Genomic DNA, 24,058 nt, shown 5'->3' on the forward strand with positions numbered 1-24,058 from the left:
TGGCAATGAATAAATATGACACATTTCTGTTATTTTTGGCAGAAACTTGTGAACATTTTCGTACTTTGGAATGTAATTTTATCTTAAGATAATTCAAGATCTTTTGCGGAATTACTGACGTTTGTATTTAGCTGTTCAAATATATTTTTTTAAATGCGTCAAGCCTCTTCAAAAACACGGAGTCATTTAATCTCAACTGTTTTATTTAGAAAAACACTTTTCAATTCTTAAAGTGCTTTCCGTTACACAGAAACCATCAAAACGCCTAGCCAAAGCAGTTAGTTAGTTGCACGGAATAACTTTGTGACTTGTTATTTTCATCTGACCCAATCCTACTCGAGAATCACACTCACTGTCAAATCACAGCTCTTTGTACGTGTTGCGAGGCGGGACCGACCGTGACAGCCAATAACGTGACTCTTCGTTGATCTGACGTAGAACGCTACTGACCAATCACAGCCTGCGATCCATCTCTGCAACAGGCTCCCGCCAATTCTGAGCGGGGAGCGCGAGGGAGTCTAGCCGGGGATGATACGGGAACGACGGGACTAGGATTACACACGAAAAAACAGAATCTACAACTCCAAAAGTTACAGAAACTCATCAAATTTGCAGTTGACACGTTAATGTTACAACTTTAAAAGACGTGGAGTCGATGACTAGCCTTAAGAAGTTGTGCACGGAGTCGAAAAAAGCGCTCCCCGTTTCCGTTTAACGTTTTCAGTGAGAGGACTGCGCGAGCGCACGGAGCTGAAAGGCGCGCGGATGGTGGTCGTGATGCTCGCGGCTGAAGAGCCTTTGGCCTCCACTCCACGCAGAGGTTTGATGTTTAATGTGAAATAAAACTGGGTTAAAGCATGAATAGAGTCTATACACCGAGAATAGTTTGGTAAATAAAGGCATAGACGGCTGCTAGCAGAAAAGTATAAAAACACCACTTTATTACCTGAAATTAATTCTAAAACAATTTGTCTAACTCGGTTTCTCTGACAAACAATAAGAATATAATTTTAATGACTTTTCCAGGTAGTATTTGGGGTTGTCGAGTGTTTTATAACCTTAATTAGCATGTTAGCAGGTGAGCTATTGGCTCAGATTTGTTATTTGACATTCTAGCTTTCTACACACAAAATGTGACTTTCCTCGCGTATAATGTTTATTTTTTCCAGTGTTCGTGGTGGTGTGTCGAAGCACGTCCCGTTTATGTTGTTTTGAGCTCAATCCAGCTCTTTGTTCCTTAGTCTTGCGCTAATGGATGAACTGTTCACGTATTCACAGGTTCAGTCGCCAAACTGGCCTGTACAAACCATCATTCACTGAAAGGCGGGAGATCAAAAATAAACATTTTACGTATAGTACGTGCCTGTCGTTACTTCGAAAGCCTGTAAGCGTTCTGCGTTTTATGTGAGGACTTTTTGGCATTTAAAAGATTAAAGTTACTATTTATCCTCTAAAATAAATTCGGATGTGACTGTCAACTGGAAGTTAGCATGCAGACGGAGCTATCACCTTTGTTATGACGAGACGTGCTTTGACAACAAGTTGTGTTTTTTGCCTCAAGTATTGATATTAACAATATGTCAAAGTTTACGTCAGAGTGATGTCATTTGAATTTGTTATGGCTTGGAGTATTTATGATGAAGGATTTGACCTTAACACACTCTTTATATTTCAGGCATGGATTGTGTGGGCAAAGCTAATACCAGCAAGAAGCTTGTTCAAGGTAAACTACTCAAGTGTTGATGTTTCCGGTCAATATTGTAAAACCATCTCCACCCAGCAAAATACTTTATGGTTTAGTAATGAATTTAGTTTAAATGAATTTGGCTCACTTCTAATATATCAGGACATCCAACAATTTAGAGGGTGTCAAGTGACAGTGACATTTTCTTCTTCCTCTACTGTTACTGTCTTTGGACTCAATTCCTGTAAGGGTAAAATGAAAATGCAAGAGCTTTTTTTTTAAAGTTTTTCTAACTTTTAAAAAGACATCAAGACTTGTTCTGTGTTCTTTTTACCTCGGAAGAGGGATGTCATAGCGGGGAAGTATGTCACACCGGAGTTGACCGTTTTCCAGTACAGAGGTCGGAAAACTAACATGGACACGTCCAGGCAAACCTTTGTTGTGCTTGCTATTTTGAAATGGAAATGCAAAAAAAGCAGTATATTGCACCGTAGAAAGTGACACGTGAAGGCCAAGTATGGTAACCCATAGGGCTGTGACGATACACCTATCTCCTGAATTTTTTTTCTTTTTCTAAAGAATTGCAAGTTTTACGATTCGATATTGCAATTTTATTAACACTAAACCATCGGGAAAAGTTAAACCGTACACTTATACAGAATGTACATGATGTATAAGATGAGTCATATTTACAAAATTAAATCATCACATATTTCTGACTTTTATTTCAGAAGCATCATACAATACTACATTCTCTTGAATAAATGATTCAATAACAAATACAAATTTTAACGATAACTTGTGCTTATAACTTTGAACGATAACTAAGTGGCGATAAATGCGTTATTTTAAGCACCAAGTTTCTATAAAAGCTGATTTTAATCGCTATTGTAGACATCAGTGTTCATGTTTGAACTGTAAACTTTTATCCAAGTACTTTTGATAATTTTAACTATTGCATCACAGAAATAATGATACTATAAGGTTGAAAAGACTGTGAAGCTGTTTCATGATAACTCTCTCCGGGTCAGCGGCAGCGCCAATGCAGCTTTGAATGTTGCAATATGATTTTGTCAAAGTTTAATAGACAGAAGAATTAAAAGATCGTGTGGGTGTTTGAATCGAGATCAGTCTTTTAAAGATGAATCGTGCTGCTCTATTATCTCTCTCTCAGCATATGAGTAACGCGAGGGCTTTTCAGTGCTTTCAGTCTCACGTCTTTTCCACACGTCCACTTGGGATATTACGTCACTCAACACTCATAGATAACGACACATTTCATCCTCTGTTGGAACGAAAGTGGCTAGCTTCTGTCAACATCATCTACAAGCAAGGACAAAAATAAAGCAATTGAATTTGAATGAATAATATCGATTCTGGAATAAAATAAAATTAAAATCGTAAAAAATTAAAATCGCGATAGCTGGGTGAATCGATTATTTCTCCCAGCCCAGCATTTAACCTGTCTAAGGTAGTGCTCGCACACATTGGGAGTAGTGAACACACACTGCAGATTGTGGACCCACACCCCCGGAGCAGTGGGCACCCATCTTTTGCTGTGGCGCCTGATGAGCGATTAGGGGTTAGGTGCCTTTCTCAAGGGCACGTCAATCATTTCCTGCCGGTATTGAGGATCGAATCTGCAATCTGGTTACCAATCTGACTCTAACCATTAGGCCACTACTGCCCCCTGTGTTTGAGACAAATAGCTGAGCAGCCATGTTGGATTCTAAAGTCGGGGTTGTTCTGCTTCCCCCGAGTTTCTCAATCTCAACTCTGACTTGAGGGGATATTCCAGTTAAAACTTCCTACTACGAACTAGGAATTTCCCACTTCCGATGACAAATTAACGTACCATAAAGGACGAGGAATTTAAGAGTTTTCTCTTTTTTTAAGTTTAAGTTGTTTTAAGTTTTTTTTTTACATAACTTTTTATGTTTTTTCTAATGGTGGTTTTACTTTTATGTAGGATGATAAAAAGGTAGAGCAAATAGTTATCCGTAATGTAAAATAGAATACGTTATGAAAATATAAAGTATTTAAACCCAATACAAATGATTGCATTTAACAAATTGCATTAAAAAAATCTGATCGTAACATATACAATCCATTCTTTTGTTTCTGAATCTCATAAATGCTGAAATAGATATTCGAATACATAGGCTGGTATTTGATATCCGTTCGAATTTGGTTTTTCTCAAAAGTGACAGCCCTAGTATTTATTGATCTTCAGTCATTCACATTGTATGACACCCAGTTGTTCTCTGACAAAGCTGGCAATAATGCCAAGTGTTTTAATATCTGTTTAGATTTTGAAAGTCGTTTAGTGTATTCCAGCCTTGACTAACAATGTTACCTCCCTACAGCACGTCTACCTTTTAAAAGGCTCAACCCAGAACCCAAGGAATGCAGTGAACCCAAAAGAACCAAAGGTCCGGTTGCTCCAAAGTGTTCTGAGCCAAGCGCATCTGATGGAGAGAATGAGATAGACAGCTCCTCCTCCCCGATGCACCGTGGCCCGGCTCTGGTAAACGGCCGCGGTCCACTTGATTGCTTCATGAGCCGACGGAAGCGCTCCCCAGCCCACTGTGTCCCTGAAGCCACCATCGACCTCACCGAAGACTCAAATGAGGCCGTCAAAAGCCAACCTGCACCTCCGGTTGCTGCCACCTGCCCCCTTAGTGAAAAACCGACAAATACTGCAGAAGATACCACAAAATCTACAGAACCAACCACGCCACTGACCGATAAAGAGACAGACAAGGAAGAGGAAGAGGATGAGGACACCCTCCCACTGCTGGACATAACTCAGGAGTCTGAGACGGACGAAGAGGAGCAGCAGGAGACTGAAGTCAGTCCCGGGAATGAGTCTGTGTTGTCGACTGGATCTACCAGCTCCCTCTCAGTGGTAGAGAGCTCACCAGAGCCCAGCAAGAGTGCTCCTACCACCCCTGCCTCCGTGAGTAGACATGAAGCTATTTTTATTGTCCTTTTTTGCTGAAAGTTTAACCTATTGATCAGTCTCTTTTCTTTACGCAGACATCACAAATAAATGCTGCCAGTACAACGAAGCGACGTTCCCTTAAGGTAAAATCCTGGTTTTTACAACATTTAGAAACCCACAATTTTAGTGTAATGTTAATCTGGTCCTAGATAAACAGCATGTGCCATGGAATTTAAACATCTTTAAATCCAAAATAAATGCAAAGAAACAAGTGCTTAGAACTATTTTTTATATGAATCTATACATGTAAAATGTCAAGAGTGACTGATTGAAAAGTTAGTAATAAAATGAACAACAAAGTTATAGAAAAAAGTGGTAGGTCTATTATTTTGCATTTACACTCCAATACTTATGCTAATACACAGATCATTTGACATACAGTATCTGATTGTTTTGATCTGTCCATGGTTATCACTGTCAATCGGATTCAATCATGCATTTAAATATGGTTGTCAATCCAGAAACTTTGCCATGTGTCGTATGAAAAGTATATATTAAAGAGAGCGAAGATCATTGAAGCTATCTATTACTTAAGTTCAATGCTAGGTACACAAATGATACTAAAAAATACACTTTGCCATCACAAAAATAAATAAAGATGAATTTAAATAAATAGGAAACATTAAAAAAAAATTATTGTAATGTTTTCACTGTATTTTGGTCAAATAAATACATCCTTTGTGAGCTTGAGAGACATGCTCATTTAAAGTTATAGTAGATAGAAATACAACACATTAAAATGATAATAGTCTGCGTTTAATAAATATTACAGCTATTGTAATCAATATGGTGATGGATATAATATATGTTAAAAAAAATGTCACTGGCTCTTTTAAAAAAAAATATTATACATTTTTTTTGCCAACAATGTCAACAGCTTGACGTCTGTCTGGAATGCAGGTCATGGGTACATAAGCCCAAAGCTGATATCTTGGTGTGTTTTTCTACCCCAAAAGCAAATAAATAAAATGTACATCAATGTGAATGTTTGCACTCTGTTAAGGGTTCAAGAAGAATCGATTGTTTCCTTTTACAATCTTGTCACTGTGGAATTTTGCACTCCGTTTGAAAAGCCCTTTGTCTTTTTGTCCCTCAGAGTGTCCAAGAGCAGGAAGAGAAGCAGCGACAGAAGGATGAGAAAGAACGGCAGAAACAGGAGGCCAAAGCTACCAAGGAGAGGAAGAAAGAGGAGGCCCGCAAGCTAAAGGAAGAGAAGGAGAGAGAGAAGAAAGAGAAGAAGGAGAAAGATGAAAAGGAGCGGCGGGAGAAAAAGGAGAGGGAGGAGAAAGAAAAGGCAGAGAAACTAAGAGCTAAAGAAGAGCAGCGGCAAATGAAAATTGAGTGAGTGACCGAGTACAGCAGCACGATAGTAGTTGTACTGGTGTTTTCTGTGAGTATTAAACTGGTGTTAATCCGTTTAGGGCCAGACTGGAAGAGAAAAGGAAGAAAGACGAGGAAAAACGGTTGAAGGAAGAGAAAGAAGTGAGTGTTTATATCTATCTAAGGTTTTCTTTATTGCTGATTGCTTCATATTGTCCTCATTGTGTTTGTGCATCTCTTCAGCGAATCAAAGCTGGGAAGGCTGAGATTACACGGTTTCTACAGAAGTCCAAGACCCAGTTGGCACCAAAGGTTAGAGTCACAATATTCAGTGTAGAATGAAGAGCTCCTGTGTCAAACTACTTGTGTAAAACATTTACAAATGCTACATACGATATTTTGAGAATGTGGCCTTGTTAGGCATGTAAAGGCAAACGAGTTAAAACAAATCTACCAAATCTAAAAATCTTTCCCAGTGTTTTAATCTCCAAACGCGTTGTGTGTTTCAGACTCTGGCATCTGCCTGTGGGAAGTTTGCTCCTTTTGAGATTAAAGCGCACATGTCTCTGGCACCACTGACCCGGGTACAATGTGAAGACTCAGTCCTAGAGGAGCTGGACCATTATCTTGGTCAACCTGACTGCACTCTAGATGGACTAAAGGACTGGACCAGGCACAAACCTCGCAGTTCAGGTCCAACCAGGCCCAGTCACAGCGCAGTAAGGTAAAGCCACATCGAGCCGCTGCCGAGATACTTATGCACTCCTCATTTATACATGCAGAACACCAGCTGGGGTTTTTGTTATAGTGATTTGAAAGGCTTATTCTTTGTTTGTTTCTTCATGTTCTCTGTTATTAGAGATTGTGTGGTCATTACTGAAAGCCAAAAGGCAGATGGCGCCCCTGACCGCCACCGTTACGGCCGCATGAAACTCTTGCACTTCCATGATAACTATCGTCCAGCTTACTGGGGGACCTGGTGCAAAAAAAGCACTCACATCTCGCCGCGCTGCCCGCTGAGACGGGACAAGGTAAAACGCAAGAATGTGTCAATGAAATGCTGCATTTAAGTCACCTTAAATTCACTGGGCTGTTTTAAAGAGGTTATATCTCAAAAATATTGAGGGAAATTTGGTTTGTTCATGGAATTTCTCTATGGATACAATCTGTGGCTATATTTGGCTACTTGTTTTCTTAGAAGTTTGGATAAGCTCCAAGCAGGACAATGGCTTGGCAGTTTTTCAGCATGCAAAGAAGCTCATTGGTCAACGTCAAGGGCCCGAGGGTTCACCTCCCTGCTTCCGCTGATTCTAGGCAATTCGGAAAGCAACTTTAAGTTGGTAGAACCATTAACTGTGGAGGAAGTTTAGTGTTGCACTGCTGAGAGATGTGGCTGCATGCCCCAACTCCCTCTTATGTACTTGAAGTTTAAGAATTGGCTAGTTAACAGCTTAAGATAGGAAATATTGTGAGTCCATAACCTATGGTAGCCCATTTCCACCACGTAAGGGGAAAGATTATATTTTGGTAAATCGTAATAACTGAAATAAGAAGTCAATTTTATCTCATAATTGTGACGTGCCTTAATTGTTATTTATGTGTTTTACTACTTATTTAAAATGTTCAGGGGCCTCATTTATAAAACTTTGCGTAGGATTTGCGTCAGAAGTGGCGTACGGATGAAACATAGGACGTGCGTACGCACAGAAATATTTGGATTTATAAAACACATCCTACGCAGTTTTCCCTTAATAAATCACAATCAATTCTAAATGTAGCGCAGCTTTTGCGGCTTCATGTCACGCCCATAGTTGCCCATAAATAGTCCGTGAAACGCCCACAAGTTAATATTCATCGATTGCGAAATCATGGCAAACACAGAGAGGAAATCAAAAAAACGTAACTTCACTCAATGTGAAGTTCGTTGGCGAGGTGGAAAAGAGGAGATGTTGTTTGGAGGGCACAGTGTGGGCATTACTAATGCCAAAAAGGCACTTGAGTGGCAAAAGGTTGCAGACGCCGTAAATGCTGTAGCATCACAACCTCGGACCGTGGCCGAAATAAAAAAGAAATGATCGGACAAGATCAGCAATTGTGCGTCATTACGCATTGTGATGGGGCATTTTATTTCCATCCATTTAATTGCATCTGACAAGCTACAGATGTCGGTTATAATCTACGTGGAAATGGGAAATAGTTCAGTGCAAATGTAATTTCTTGCAGCTTTCTGAATGGTTGAGACATACGTCATACGTTATTTTATCAAAAATAAAACAAACTAAAGGCATATGCATGATTCCGTAGCTGATGAAGACATTTTTACTATGAAAACAACTTTCCCCAGTGGACAATTAATACATCTATCTATCTATTTATCTATATATCTCCCTAATTATCTATCTATCTCCCTAATTATCTATCTATCTATCTAATTGCACCTATATCTGCTCCGCCAGACGGACACATTGACGAGAATATCAGTTTTGTACATTATTTCGTTCTGTTTACCATATTATTTATGAGGATGAATTGCATAACATGCCAATATTATTGCAGAACATATCCTATTTCACTTTTCTTTTTGCAAATATGTGTATATATTTGCATTTCTGTTGTAATTTTCATTTGATTTTGTTTGTTTTACACTGCAGATCGATCGAACGAACGGGTGTTCGTGTAGGCTGTTAATTGTAAGACTTGCTTTGTGAAGTCTTCGTGTTATTTATGAGAGGCAGCATTGCCATTTCTTTTACACACGGTCTACAGTTTCACACAATTTCACGTGTTTCTTCCATCTGCCGACGGTGTCGCCATTTCTCATTTCACCCGTTTTTGTGCGTATGCCAGGGTCAGAGCTTGTGTGAAGGACCGCACATTTTCCCGTGAAGTTTGCTTTTTATAAATACCAATTATTGCGTAGAGAGCGGCGTACGCCTTCTTTTGTGCGTACGCAATGTTTATAAATGAGGCCCCAGATCATTAATTACGTTGTGTGTTAATTTCAACCTTTTATATAAATTATGACATGGTATAACTATTTACCTATTAGTTACTATTTAAGTATTTCTTTTCTTATGTGGAGGAAATGTGCTTCCATAGTAACCTGAAGTGATGTTAATTAGACTTTTTTTTTTGGCTTATCAGGACCTGCTGGATTATGAGGTGGACAGTGATGAAGAGTGGGAAGAGGAGGAGCCGGGAGAGTCTCTGTCACACAGCGAGGGAGTGAGTGATACGACATCACTATTGTTACATTTCTATAGTGACAAATTAGCCACTACAGAAGTCATGCAGACCACCAGTGAAAATTCACACCAAAATTCACCAGTTTGAATATGGGGGTGACTTTAATCTTGCTTTTCCCTCCAGGATGACGACGATGAAGGAGGAGGAGATGATGACGATGATGATGACGGGTTCTTTGTGCCCCACGGTTATCTGTCAGACGGGGAAGGAGCACTTGAAGACGAGGTACATTGGAACGTCACTCATTTTCCATCGCCTCATTCAGTCACGTCATGACACTAACAGTCTGCTCTTGCAGGAGGGTAGAGATCCGGAGAAGCAGAAGGTGCGTCAGAGGATGAAGGCTCGTGAATGGGAGACCGAGCTGATGTCTAAAGGGAGGGTGAAGGTGTTGGAGGCGGTGGTGCGCGGTTGCTTGTGGGAGGGGGAACAGCCTTCGCTGGACTTCCTGCAGCCGTACGCTGTCTGTATGCTGAAGCCTTTACCTAAAGATGAGCCCTGCACCCCTGAACATGACATCTCACGCCAACAGAGGAACGAGAAACGTGAGTACAATGTGTGCTTAACTTTTGAATACTTGGGATATATTTATATTATATTAGTTTTCTCATCTGTTGTCCATGTTGCATTATTAAACATTACAGTGTCTTACTTTGTTGGACCGTTTTTATTTTTCAAATTGAATCATGTACAGGTGAAACTCAAAAAAATGTGAATATCGTGCAAAAGTTTTTAATTTCAGGGAAAAAAAGCATTTATTTCAGAAATTCAACTTAAAAGGTGAAACTAATATATTATATAGACTCATTACATACAAAGTGAGATATTTCAAGCCTTTATTTGTTATCATTTTGATGATTATGGCTTACAGTTTATGAAAACTCCAAATTCAAAATTAGAACATTGTGAAAAGGTTTTCATAGCTATAAGCCATAGTCATCAAAATTATAACAAATACAGGCTTGAAATATCTCACTTGGCATGTAATGAGTCTATATAATATATTAGTTTCACATTTTAAGTTGAATTTCTAAAATAAATGAACTTTTGCACAATATTCAAGTTTTTCGAGTTTCACCTGTATATATTGTTAAACTTAGGTCTCATCCACACTACTGCGTTTTCGTTTAGAAACGGAGACCTTTGGCTACGTTTGCACCTCCCGTCCAGACTACAACGGCAAAAACGGAGAAGTTTTAGAAATGCTGCCGACCCCGTTTTGCGTTTTGAATCTCTGGAGGGCGTTTTAGTGAAGACGGGTCAAAACGGAGGACTTTAGAAACGATGACGCAGAGGCTCACGCTTGGCTCTGTGATTGGGTGTCATCAGTCATGGCGTATCCTTCCCTGATTCGTCAGCCACCCATCACATGACCTGTCCCCAGGAAAAAAACATAAAAAAACAGCCTGGACTACGTAACGTTAGTGACTGCAACATGGATAATGAATTACAAGAGTTACTGATGTTGATGTCTTTGCTACCAGCTGTTGTGCAAGTAAATTCTGCATTTTACAAAGCTATAACTGCCTACATGCGCCTGTTTACACCCACACGCGCATGCCCAGTGTTGGTGAATGGTCACGTGATCCGCGTTTTCAGTCGTTTTAATGTGGATGGAGATCAATTCTAATACGCAGCTAAAACGCTGGTGTGGACGGAGATCGTATTCGTTTTAATTCTCCGTTTCTAAACTAAAACGCAGTAGTGTGGGTGAGGCCTTAGTCTCTTCAAGCATTTTTTGTGTGAGAGATCATCACAATGCAAATGCAATCCTTGCATGAAGTGCGCACACTGCTTTAACAGCCACTTTCAGCTCAGTTTATACACAAAGCTGAGCCTAAAGGCCTATTCCTTCTATGAGAGGTGCAGCAAAGTCATGCAAAACACCAGTGAAAATTCACACCAAAAAAATGGGCGCATACTGAATTTTCCTGATCCCCTTACAAGAGATGCAAACCTGAACAAACACTGCCTTCATTACTTTAATACAGTTGCACATTGCTGGCTGTCCTGAGAGTATGTCAATTATCCAGTGGTTGTTAATGTGTTTTTCACTTCTCTTCAGTGCTGTCACGGCTACTGCCTTTGCTCCATGGGAATGTGAACAGCAGTAAGGTCATAATCACCGAGTTCCTAGAGATCTGTCGCCAGCAAACATCCTCACCCACAGAAAGCTCTTCGAATTGTATTGACAGCGTCCCACCCAGGTAACCCAGCTAACTGTTTATTTAATATCAGTCATTATGCAACAAAAAATTCCATGGAGTACCACAGGGTTGGTGTAATTTTGTTGGCCAACCAGGAAATTAGCATCACCCTAGTTCCTTTGACAAAAATAAATAAATAAATCCCTTGGCTTTTGGGTTATTGCTGAAAATATGGCTCTGTGACTAACAAGTTTATGGTTCTTACATGTTTGGTTCATCATGAAAATCTTTTTCAAATTAACTTTACTTTTATGATTTTTAAGCCTAAATACAATTGCCACAGAAAAAGCTTTGAAAGAGTGTGATTATAAACACAAGGCAATTAAATGAGTTTTTTTGGCATGATGAAGATTAATGTCCCTGACAGCCTGTTGTCCCATTTAGCCACTTTTTTAGCAAACGCCTTTTTGAAGACATGAACAGGCTTGCAGAAATCCAGAGTGGTGTAGTAATGAATAATATCTTAAGCTTTTGTAAACCAGACCTTATTTCAGGCATTTATCCAAAAGCCTGTTCAAAACACACGGTTAGCTGCTTTCCCACCATCTGGCAAGCAATGAGAATGGTTTGGCTTGTTGGTGGGAAACTGGCTATTGACTTACGATAGAATCACAAGTGCTAAAATACTACCTTGTTTTGGGATACAACTCATTTGACTCAAATGACTCAGTCAAAACAGCACTCTTGTTATTCCTTTTGGAAAAAGAAAAAACAATTTTAGTATGTATTTCTATGTAAACTGGATGACTCATGCCTAATGCCTGGAAACATGATTCCAGTTGCACTCTGGGGGAGTGTTTTTGGAAGTGTGTTAGAATATTAAGAAGTTACTTAAATGAAGCCACACAGCTACACGAAACTAATTTTTAAGGATATTGACCTTTTTTTTTTGTCAATAGGATCCACATCAGGCGTATCATAAAAGAGAACGCCGTGTACGAAAAGCGCTCCACTTACAGACGATGCTGCTGGTACGTGCATGCGGAAGTTCTGACCCGTCATTCTCAGGAGGCCTTGCGCGTTCCCTGCCAGTGGACCTACCTCACCTCCGGGGCTCAAATCACCCGCGACGAGCCCACCGGCTCACAGGGCAACTCGCCCACCATGTCCACTTCCACCACACCCTCCAACAAGAGGAAAAGTGCCAGCAGCCACTCCATCACAAAGTATATGAAGAAATGTGGCGACTCTGAACAGGTACAGACCGATTATGTATACTACTGTGCAAAAGTCTTAGGCGCGTTAGTATTTACACACACAAAAGTATGTCAGTTGGAAATATCAGTTCACATTTCCTTAATATTAATATTATAACCGCTTTTGTCCTGGTACACTTAAACATCGTTTTTCAGGTAGCTTTGTAGGAAGATTTCTTCAAGCGTCTTGAAGACGTTGCCGAAGTTCTTCTGGATTTAGTCTGTCTCAGTTTTTTTTATTTCTTCATGTAAGCACAGACAGACTAGACGGTGAGATCAGATCATACCGGCTGTTGTCAGACTCCTTGTGCATACAAAAATCTCACTGGATTATTACAAATAATGGCAAAAGGAATGTGTGAAAATGCAAACTGATATTTCCAACTGACACTAGAGCAAAAGACAGAAATAACTGGCGTAACCATTTTTTTGGGTGAAAATATTAAAGTGCCTAAGACTTTTGCATAGTACAGTATATATCCTATTTATACCGATTTGTGATTAGTGCTGGGCGATATATAGAATATTAGCAATAATATCGCAATAATTTTCACGACGATGTCAAATATGAAAAAATCGTGAATGTTTCAAAATCAAGGATATTTTCCCAAAGAACGCGCCGAACGTCCAATATCACGTCCCCTTTTCGTCTTGTCACATATTACCGTGCAAGAGACATGAGGTCGGGAGGTTTTTCTTTTCTTTTTGTCACATTAGCAAAATTGAGATAAAAAACAACACGGGTGTGGAATAAGACACAGGAGGGGATGATGAATTAGTCTCCAAAAGGAACGCACAATCTGTAATATATGGGGGTGGTTTGGTTTTCAGATAACCGATACCAATCAAAATACTGTCATTTGCAAGGTGTGCAAGAAGATGATAGCTACAAAGGGTGGCAGCACCACTAAACTCTTTCATCACCTCAAGCAGCATCCTGTGCAGTGCGAGCAATGCATGAAACTCCGTGAGCCATCATCACTAGCCTCTGCCGAAAAATCTGGTAGGCCTGTCGTCCCTAAACAAATAAAGCTGGTCGATTCATTCTCTTGCGGGGTGCCATATGTGAGAAATAGTAAAAAGTGTGAAGAAAATACATCGGCGGTCACGTTTTACATAGCCAAAGATATGATACCTGTCAGTACCGTGGAAAAACCTGGCTTCAAACGTCTGCTAAAGACAATCTACCCTCGATACAATTTGTCTTGCCGTAAATACTTTGCCTAGGATCTGCTCCCGAAATTGTATTTTAAAGTTCGCGAACAGCTGACACGGAAGCTTTCTAAGATAACGCACTTCACGACCACTTCCGAACCTGCGAACCATTCATTTTATTGATGTCTGGGAGCTGAAATCCACTTGTCTGCAAACCAGTTATTTTCCAAATGAATACACTGATACACAGATCATCGCAGAATGCACTCGCTGTACTTGTTTTGCACTACTTCAGTTACATTTACATGTTCATTTAATAAAAAGCAGTAAGTGATCACTTGGTCTAGATTTTTTTTTAACTGTTTAAATTTGCACTAAACATTTTGTATTTACTTTGTAACCATAGCTGTTCTATCTAAATAGTTTGTTTTTTAATGGGGGCAAAAGAAAATCATATTTTTTGTATTATTTAAATGCAAACATATCGAGATGTATATTGAATATCGTAAGAATGTACAATATCGAGATTTTTTTTTATATATCGCCCAGCCTGATTTGTAATGCCTATTTAGACCTGTCTAACTTTGGTTTATTCTTTAGACTGAGACTATGGAGACCGATGGCTTCCAGGCGGACACTGAGGATGATGAAGACGATGATTGCGTCATCATTGGGGAGCAATCTGGTTAGTATGCGTGCGTCTCTATTAAAGCTTGACAACAAAGACAAATCTGCCAGAACAAGCTTGAATTTTTTTTTCTTCTTAATAGTATCCTCGGAACAGGACGCCAACACATCCTTACCACAAACAGAGAGAAACACAGAGCCCATGGACACGAATGCATCCGAAACTGCTGCTCTAGCCTTGCCCTGCCTCACACCAGCCACCGCCTGAGATCTGACTCCTTCCTGTTGGGTTTGCATGCACGTGAACCAGGCACTCAAAATCTGATCTACGATTCGACGGATCACACAGTATTAAAGGTCCCCAGAATGAATAAATGTTTTCCTCTTTTAGTGGAGGTCTGTTAGATGGTGTACTGCTCTTCTTCATAGGTGAAGTCCCACTTTTTGAAAGGCTGATACATTCATCAGCTCTGACACCAATCAGGAGGTTGATGCTGTCTGCTGGGCTCAGTGCTCAGCCACATTGTTTTAAATTGTTTATTTTTTTCCTCTCTGAATACTTGAACTGGTGTATGTCTTTCAAAAATAATGACAATTGAAATATATTGCACTTTTATATTCCATTTCTGTTTATTTCATTCTTCTACCCCCACCAGAAGTCTTTCACCTGTTTTCTTTTACGAGAGGCTTTGTATAAAAACAGCATGTGCCATTTGTTGCTCAGGCTGCTATACGCGGTGTAAATACTTTTTTTTTTTTTTTGGAAAAAATGGTGTAGAAGCTGAAATAGGAGGCCGTCCAACACGGGGGGAAAAAGCAGCAGCATTGGCATTCCTTTTGGCAAAGTATTTTCTTAATTGTCTCGAATAAACTGCACCATAGTTTGCAGTTGTAATGGGTTTCCTACAAAGCTTGTTTAAATAAAGCATAATTTAAAAACGAACAACTTTTAATATGCTGTTAACCAATATGTTCCTTCCACACATTTTCAAGACTTTTGCACAGTCACGCCATTTGATTTCTTTCATATTCACTCATCTCTGACAATGCATTTTATTTCATTTATCACATCAAAAGCATCAGAATTTTTAAACTACAAATTTGTGAGTGCAAAATACAAGCAGTTTTTACAATATAGCATGGTTTAATCAGTGAGTAGGGATGCACCGAAAATGGCATGTGTTTTTTGTCCGAAAGAGGAAAATAAAAGACCAAAAATATGCTCCTCCGTGTTCAGCGATCAGGTTTCACTCTTGTGCGCTCTCCGTTCCGTGTGTGTACTGCACACTTCTGACGCTGACGGCCAAAACGCTCCACTCATGTACCGATCACGCTCACCGGAAAAGCAAAGTCGTGCCGACATGAAATTTCTCTTATAGACTTGTTTCTGTTTGCAATAGCCCTATACTGTGCTGTAACATTGTGTGGTATAGCCGTGCTGGGCAACGCTGGTAAAATGATCTCTGATCCAATCCCTGCTATCTGCTCTGATAACAATAGCTTTGTAGGACTATATTATTTTGATAATTGGTCAAAAAAATACATGTTAAATCTTATTATGTTGCATAAAACTGAATGAAGAATAATAAATTGATATTTTAATAGACTATTTGTCCAATTTCTGTCTCACTTTTAATAAAATTGGTTATTTTATTTAATTGGCTTGTAGTTTTTTTTAAATTCTGATTCAGTAAAATTATTGCATTTAATTTTAAAGTATAGTACATAAAAAAAATATTTAAAATAAGATAAGTCATTTTCGGCCAAGTGCATCCAGAATTTATTTCGGTGCATCCTTATCAGTGAGCATTATAACACCCAAAGTATACACTTCATTTATTTTTCGTAAAAGCTGGTGCATTTTTACCATAATCATAAACACTGGTTTGTAGTGGAAATGGTTATCCTTTACTGTTATTCTTCGACCTGCCTATTGCGGCTTAAGAATCGGAAGTCTTGCATATTCAGCTATAGCTATATAGCTTGTTTTACATACTTGGTTGAAAATGAGGGGGATTTTTGACGTGAACAGCCTTTCAAAGTATATATTTAATTGGATTGCGTGTGCTAACAGATGCTCCACACAAGACACACTAAACAATGTCATCCTTGTCTGCGCTATATATAGAGGCTATGAGCCATAAATATCTTTATATTCATTTAAACAATAGTTGCGCATATCTTAACCTCACACAAGCTTGTCAACTACGAAAAGAGTTTCTTTTCAACCGTGACATGGTCGCCAACGTCGGCACCTTGTGGACAAACTCGTTGCTAAAAATTGCATGTGCAAAGGGAGCGCGTAGTACACACAATTAAGGGGGAAAACTGTCAAACATGCTGCTTGTGTAAAAAGAAGTATACTTTGGGCTTAATTATACAAGTCAATACTTGACATGGTGACAACTGAACTGAACAGACATTTATCTCTATTAGGAGGTAGATCATTGTTGCAGACCACAGCTTTTTGTCTAATTTAAGTTGCGTTAAAACATTCAGGCGTAATCTCATTTTTGTTTAGCAGGAAACGACTTCAATTCAACACAGAAGACAATCTGAACTTGGTAGTGCTCATGTTAGATCAATTTCAAACCGTTGTCACAATGAGATTTTATGGTACATTAATCAAAATTTCTCTCTGAGAAATAGCTAAAAAATGCTTTAAATCACAACAGATCCACTCGCAGATCATTTCCAGTGCACACACCCAGCTCATATGATGACTGGTCATGTTACTTCAAGCAACAATGCATTATAATAGGACAGACTGTTTAGAAATTGGCCCTTAAGGTGCTAACACTTCCCATAATACATCACTGACAGGAAGCAACTCCTGTTGTTAGCACCATATAAATCCACCTAGCACATGTTGTGGACTCAACCAATCCTGTGGGGTTGTGGACGATGGGAGAGATAATCACTAGGAGAGGCAAGACAACGCAGGCGGGACAGCAGCGACCAGGGAGACACAGCAAGACTAGATGTTCAGCTCATGCTCTTGATGTTCTCTAATAATGCTGCTTTAAGCAGAACGTCAGTCTTTCCTCCCGCGGCGGCGATGTCTGAAAGCACTGCGGCGTCCCACGAGAAGATCAACAGAGCTGCTGGGGCCTGGAAGATGAAAACAAATGTGAGACTCAAATATTGTTTCGTAAATTCAACTTTGCAGACAGTGTTCTTTGATCTTCACCTACCAGGTTGCACTCATTCAGAGCGAACTCCTCGTCGTCCTTGAGTTTTTGTCCTCCAGGAACCACCAGCTCAAAGGGCTGCCAGCCGTTTTCCAGCGAATCACGCACAAACTGGTACAACGCTGTCACTTTCTCCCATGCCAGGAACGTGCCTGCGGGGCGTTAAAATGTAAGTTATGCTGTACAACGAGAGCCTTCAGTTGGCCACAAGAAGCTAAATCGTGTTTGCACTCTTGCATTGACTACCAACCCTGGAGTATATTTCCATCCGGTAACCGCACTCTCAGAAGGGCGTAGTTGTGCTTCCTTCTCTCTCTCTGCTCATCTTTTTCACGCATGGCTTTCGTCCGCAGCATTGCGTTTCTCTCCACGATTTCATTCCTGTGATGAAAGAAGATCATAAAAACATGGTACGCGTCTTTCTTTATCAGCTTGGCACAACACTACTGTTGTTGATTTCTTTACTTAAGCTGCATTTCTTTCTTCAGTTCCTCTGCAGTGAGATTGTAGAAGTCTGGGGGCAACTCAAAGTTCGTGGCGTTCTGCGAGGGTCTGAAGACCTGCGGTTGGCGATCCAGCTTCGCTCTGATTGGCTCGCCCTTCTGCAGCAGCTCCAAATCCACCTTTATCTGCTCCAGAGCGTCCGGTTCCTGCGGCGGCAACACCAGGTACTCCTCAGTCCTATCTGAGATACGTTATTAAGGGATGGAGATGTGTGAGGGCTTGGCTTTAAAGAAACCACACGCTTGTCTTTGAAGTATAACGGCATTACCTTCGCCGTCTACCGGCAGTGCGGTGCTTTCAAATCCCAGAGCCTGGAGATACTCACGAGATCCTTCAATCACACTGACCTTCTCCTTCACGAGTAAAACAACAAGATGTGAGTGAATTGGCTTTATGAATTCAGTTCTCTCTATCCTGACTGAAAACGATCGTACCTGAAACACCTTGTTGCTAAGTTTGATCTTCCGATACTTTTCCTCGGTCGGATTCTTACAGATGTTTTCGATGTACCTGTCATTGGATTTCAGTTGTACATTTTACAAACACACCGAGATATGGTTGTAGGAAGTTAATATAGTCCTACTAAACAGTCCTCACTTGCTAATGATGTCAATGGCAGCCTTCACTTTCTCTTTGTCTTTATTAAAGGTGTGAATCATCATAACGGAGGCCTCCATCACATCCTCTGAGAACCTCTGGGAAAAAAGAAGCACCTTTAGTCAAAATCCACATGTAGTTTCTTAAAGTCCTGCAGATTGTCTAATAATCTCACCATAAGAATGGCTTCTTTGATGTGCATCTCTCTTTCAGTCTTTGTTAGGGTTTTTCCGGTAAGAGGGCAGATGAAGAAAACTCCCGCCACTGAGAAACAAGACGGATCCTTCTGTGGAACCCCGGAGCCCTGGAAAAGGGATTAATGATCACAGTCAGGAAAAGAGTATTGAATCTTAAAGGGACAGGTCACCTAAAAATGTCATCATTTATACATTTTACCTGAACAATAACTTACAACTCTTCTGAAATCATATAATTATGTATTATAGAGAATTGAGCATTTTGTAGGACACTTTTATCCTGCATTTTGTCATTTTGGAGCTTGACAGTTTCGGTCACCATTCATTTTATTTATACAGTATTACATTTTAACCTGGTTTCATCAAAATAATATAATTTAATATGTAAACATTTATATTCCACAAATGAGTGGTAATCATACGGGTTGGAAACCAGGTGAGAATGTAAATTCATTTTAATGGGAGTTTATTTTTTGCAACAATTTTTAAAATGATCATTTAAAGGTCCACTGAAAGCATTTTTGCTGCTTTTCACAAGTTTTACACATACAGATATAAAAAAAATGTGTTGAAAATGATGTGTACACACAAAAATGTTTGTTCTACATAATGTTTAGATCACATGACCAAATACTATTAACATAGAGTGTACAGTAGTAGGTCATCTGGATATTTTTCGCCTACTGTTTTATGAATACTGGGCATTTGGACTACTCTCTTTTCACACACTGTTTTCGTCAACTATATACAACAATTCACCATGACATTCACAACAATTATAGACGTTCTTCCGGGTGGCAAAAGCCGAAGCGTTCCTATGGCAACGCTAGTAAATTGCTTGGAAGGGAGACCCACCATCGGCAGTAAAAATGAAATAAAAATTGAATTAAATATGTCTTTTTTATTATAATAACAACTGTATTTAATGATACAAGTAAAACTATAATAAATAAGTAATATAGGCCTACACATAATTAGCATACTCTCTATAGCTCTTTTTTTTCTAGCCAAAATAACGTGTTATATATCATGGTCATTAAATGGCTTTCCTGAGGTAAATGTTATGTGACATAATTGTCCTCCAGCTGTTATATTGACCTCTTTGCGTCTGATTGGTCGATAGTATGAGGAATATACATTTCGGTAAGTTGCGTGAGAAAATGGCGTGAGAGCGTGTGAAAAGTGACAATTGCGTGAGTCTCGCGGTCAATGCGTGAGAGTTGGCAGCCCTCTTTTACTTCAGGCAGTGACTGGCAATGAGTCTGATCTTCAAAAGAGACAAGTTTACTAATATTAGTCTCGAATTTCCCCGGCTGAAGATAATTATGCTCAGCTATGATTTTGTAGATGGACCGTTTTGACAATACACGAAGCACAGTTGAAGGGCAAGCAGGGTTGGCAGCAGAAAGGTAGCCTAAACGTTGGATGAATCATATAATTTAGGGGATCATTAAGATTTCCTACTTTTAGCCATACTTTTTTGCCGACACGACGTCCACTCGCTATACACAGGAAATTGATTTTGCTGTATATCTGGCAGCGCAACCCCAAACACAACACGTTTTCATCATCGTTTCAACTTTGATCAACAACAATGTTTTTAACTATGTAACTGTTCCAGTAGCCGGTGTTGTGCCGAATTTCGACCCCCGCCAAATTATTACCCCCCTAGCATTGGTAGGTTTAGGATTAGTTGTGGGGGAGGGGTTAAGATTAGGGGTGGGGTTAGAATTAGGCAATCAGCCACTGACTTCAACGAGCGGGGTAATAATTTGGCAGGGGCTCGAAATTCGGCACAACACCGGCTGGATCTCTTCAGTAGTCAGTCGAAGCCGCTCGCGTTCTGCCACCCGGAAGTATCTTGGTGCCTATTGTTTACAAACATTCTGAAATGTTGGGATTTTGGATGTAGCCATTATGTAAACATTCATATTTGTGTGATGCTGCATCCCTGCCAACAGGTGTCAGCATAAAGTTATATTGTCCAGCTAAATACGAACAAAACCCAATAAAACCATCGGACTTGCCTCAATATCTGTGTTCTTCTGACTGGCCGCTACGGCAGCCGCCTCTGCTTCAAGTTCTCGCTTCACTGAAATGCAATACAAATATGAGTGGTTGTTCATGCTTAAAGATTTTTTCATGTTTTTAAGATTTCTATGGAAGCTTGTTTCCACCATAGATTACAATATAAAAAAGTAATTGCGACTTTTTAGCTTACAATATATATAAATATAAAAATATAAATATAAATTTAGACTTATAACTCAAAACTAACTTCAGCAGTTTATACCTCACAATTCTGAGAAAAAGATATAGAAGATTGGCAAGATATAGCCTATATGTTGCGTCCAAAATCATATACTGAGTAGGTGCTACATATGAACTTGAATTTACTTTGCGACTATTAAAAAGTATGTTCTATGTAGTATGAATTAAATTTGGACGTACTACATACGCCACGTTGTTATTGTCACGTGACCTACCAGAATCAGTTGCGTCGCTTCACTGCCATTCATAAATCCTCTCCCGTGGCCTCATGGGATAGTAAAGTGTCCATCGCATGCACACTTCAGAATCCCGCCGGAAGTAGTAGGTCATCCAGGTACTTCTTCCCTACTGTTTTTCCAATACTATGTATGAATTCAGACATCCCAATTTGCATACTTATGCACTATTCTATCACGTTTTATAGTATAAATATCATTCTTTCAGACTTCGATATTGAATGACAAATAAATAAGCTTATAAAGTTCATAAACTAAACAAATGAGTACATAGTGCACAAGTGCATAGAGTATAGGGATGCAATTATACAACTCTTTTAGTGTACTGTATTCCAGTCAGTATTGGATTTTGGATGCAGCGATAAACAATTATGACTTTTTCTAGCAATTTCAAGTTTATAATGCGCAAATCTGACTTTTTTTCTCAGAATTGTGAGATAAACTCAGAATAAATAAAAGAATTTACTCGCAAGACTTTTTTCAGAATAAAATACAGAATTGTGAGTGTATATATCACAATTCAGCCTTTATAACTCTAAATACAAGGTTCAACTTGCAATACTGACTCATAATTGGGAAATATAAACTGGGAATTTAGGAGAGTGCTCATGACTGGAGTGTGAAGTCCAGCTCCCCCTCTCTAGGGCTGTGTCCGAAATCGCCCCCTATACCCAGCCATTTGTAGTGGTGTCCAGAACCATAGTGGACGTTATCGAGTGCACTCATTCAATCCAACACATACACCGCAATAACGAGTGTACAATCGATGTGCGCTCAATGGCTAGAGAATACCCATAATGCACTGAGAGTCTCGAACTGAACGAATTCTCTCGTCTGACCAGAAGAAACCGCTGGTCCAATGTGTGTATAGCGTAATATTATAAATTCCTTTATAATTGATTATTAAATTGTTTAAACAAAAACAAACTATTATATGCAAAAGCGGCAGCCCTTCCGATGCACTCAGTGTCCGAATTCACTCATTCGTTTTCATTCACTTCCTCAAGTGAACTATATTAGTGGAGTATTATTGTAGGGAATAGGGGGTGATTTTGAACACAGCCTAGATGTAATTTTGGCATAATGGGTGTAGCTAGAAGGTCCAACCACACCCTAACCCGATCCCATAACTCTATCCCTCCACCCATTAGATCCACAGAGGTGGAGCTGGACTAGGTCAAGCTCAACCCATGACGTCCAGAAAGGGGGAGCTGGACGTCATTTGGCTCTGCAATAAGCACCACTCGGAATTTAGAGAGAAAAAAAAGCCAGATTTGTGAGATATAAACTAAGAAACATACAACTGGTAATAGCGAGAAAGATAAAAAAAAATCTGAATTGTCAGATAAAAATTTCCCTTTTTATTCCGTGGCGGACAAAAAGCTTCCATAGACTTCTGAGTGTAAAAGCTGTAGTTATACTCTTGCTGTAAGTTACCCTGATTCCTTATGGCGTCCTGTGAGGTTTGCACTTTCGGCCGGGGCTGCTGCTCGATGCGGGCGAGGGCCGCGGCCCCTGCCATCTGTGCGCCTTTAGTGGGAGCTTTCCTGGACGCTCCTTTACTGTGGGCAGCCTGGGAGGCTTCAGGTCTAGAGCTGCACGAAACACCAGGTGTCACCCACTCATTTATGTGGTTAACACGGTTGTTGTAACCAAAAACATCACTAAAGCAGCAGTGTTAAGGTGTAAATCACTCCCACGTGACCTTTACTAAGCCTGTTATCCTATGAGTAATTATAGCGATAAGGTTAAACTCATTGGTCGGATCCTATTCCGGGATCCAAAACTATTCAAACATTGATGCATTTAGCGGTTTCCTAACCCACCATCTCCAGATATGATCATGTTAGAAATGCAGTTAGACAGGTACCAATACATACATATTTCTGTTATACATTTACTATAGATTTTATGTGTAATAAATAGCTTGCTATTTACAGAATTAACTTATGTAAAACAATTATTATCTATATAATAAGAAACCTTGTTATTCGATGCATCATCGTAGTCTGATTATATAAACTCATGATAAGTGTGGTTCAGAGCTGTTGTGATGACAGATAGCATAACGTAGCCCTATACATATCTGATCTTTTACCTCGATTCTTCAGTAAGTTTCTTTCCTGGCCCAGCTGACTTGAACTTCATATCCTTCTTGATGTCCTCGAAAAACTTCTTCATTCTTAGCGATAAACTATATGCAAAAATACTGCAATGAAAAATGTGTTGTTTTTAATTATTTATAACTGTCAGGAACACCACCACCCAGAGCGATGTGTTTACAGCGGGAATAGGACCTTTTCTGAACCGGAAATGTGGTCATGAATCGATCGGGACATAAACATTGAGTTTTAGTGACATCAAGCGGAGGGGAGTGAAGTTACATTGAAGTAGATCAGTGATGGTTTGTTTATTTATATATTTTAAACACATTTTGTTTGTTTTCGAATTTTATTTTAGATATAGACCAGTTTTGGGGTGCATTGATTTACCCCGCGTTGAAACGTGAAATATAATTATAAAATCTTTGAAACAAACCTTTTTCAAGAATTAAATAATATTTTCTGTTGAGTAATATTCCATAATATTTTCTATATTTGAGTAATGCGATAATATTTTTTTT

At 39.5% G+C, this 24,058-nt stretch overlaps 2 protein-coding genes across 2 annotated transcripts; one reads left to right on the forward strand and one right to left on the reverse strand.

Annotated features, from left to right (window-relative positions):
- Positions 1–4: 4 nt before the first annotated feature.
- Positions 5–16,045, forward strand: chaf1a (chromatin assembly factor 1, subunit A (p150)). Its single transcript, XM_079593205.1, has 16 exons — positions 5–820; positions 1,676–1,723; positions 4,051–4,643; positions 4,724–4,771; positions 5,785–6,029; positions 6,110–6,170; positions 6,252–6,320; positions 6,518–6,732; positions 6,868–7,039; positions 9,153–9,233; positions 9,378–9,479; positions 9,553–9,799; positions 11,320–11,461; positions 12,361–12,658; positions 14,413–14,497; positions 14,583–16,045. The coding sequence occupies exons 1-16, from the start codon at positions 766–768 to the stop codon at positions 14,705–14,707; spliced, it is 2,586 nt and encodes an 861-aa protein (XP_079449331.1). The 5' UTR covers positions 5–765; the 3' UTR covers positions 14,708–16,045.
- Positions 15,474–23,804, reverse strand: ubxn6 (UBX domain protein 6). Its single transcript, XM_079593208.1, has 11 exons — positions 23,534–23,804; positions 22,873–23,030; positions 20,956–21,020; positions 18,907–19,035; positions 18,732–18,829; positions 18,569–18,644; positions 18,403–18,487; positions 18,096–18,315; positions 17,881–18,011; positions 17,634–17,782; positions 15,474–17,550 (listed from the first exon to the last, which is right to left on the reverse strand). The coding sequence occupies exons 1-11, from the start codon at positions 23,614–23,616 to the stop codon at positions 17,425–17,427; spliced, it is 1,320 nt and encodes a 439-aa protein (XP_079449334.1). The 5' UTR covers positions 23,617–23,804; the 3' UTR covers positions 15,474–17,424.
- Positions 23,805–24,058: the final 254 nt, after the last annotated feature.

The sequence above is a fragment of the Phoxinus phoxinus genome (assembly GCF_949152265.1).
Source record: "Phoxinus phoxinus genome assembly, chromosome: 20".
In the NCBI taxonomy this organism is placed as follows: domain Eukaryota; kingdom Metazoa; phylum Chordata; class Actinopteri; order Cypriniformes; family Leuciscidae; genus Phoxinus; species Phoxinus phoxinus.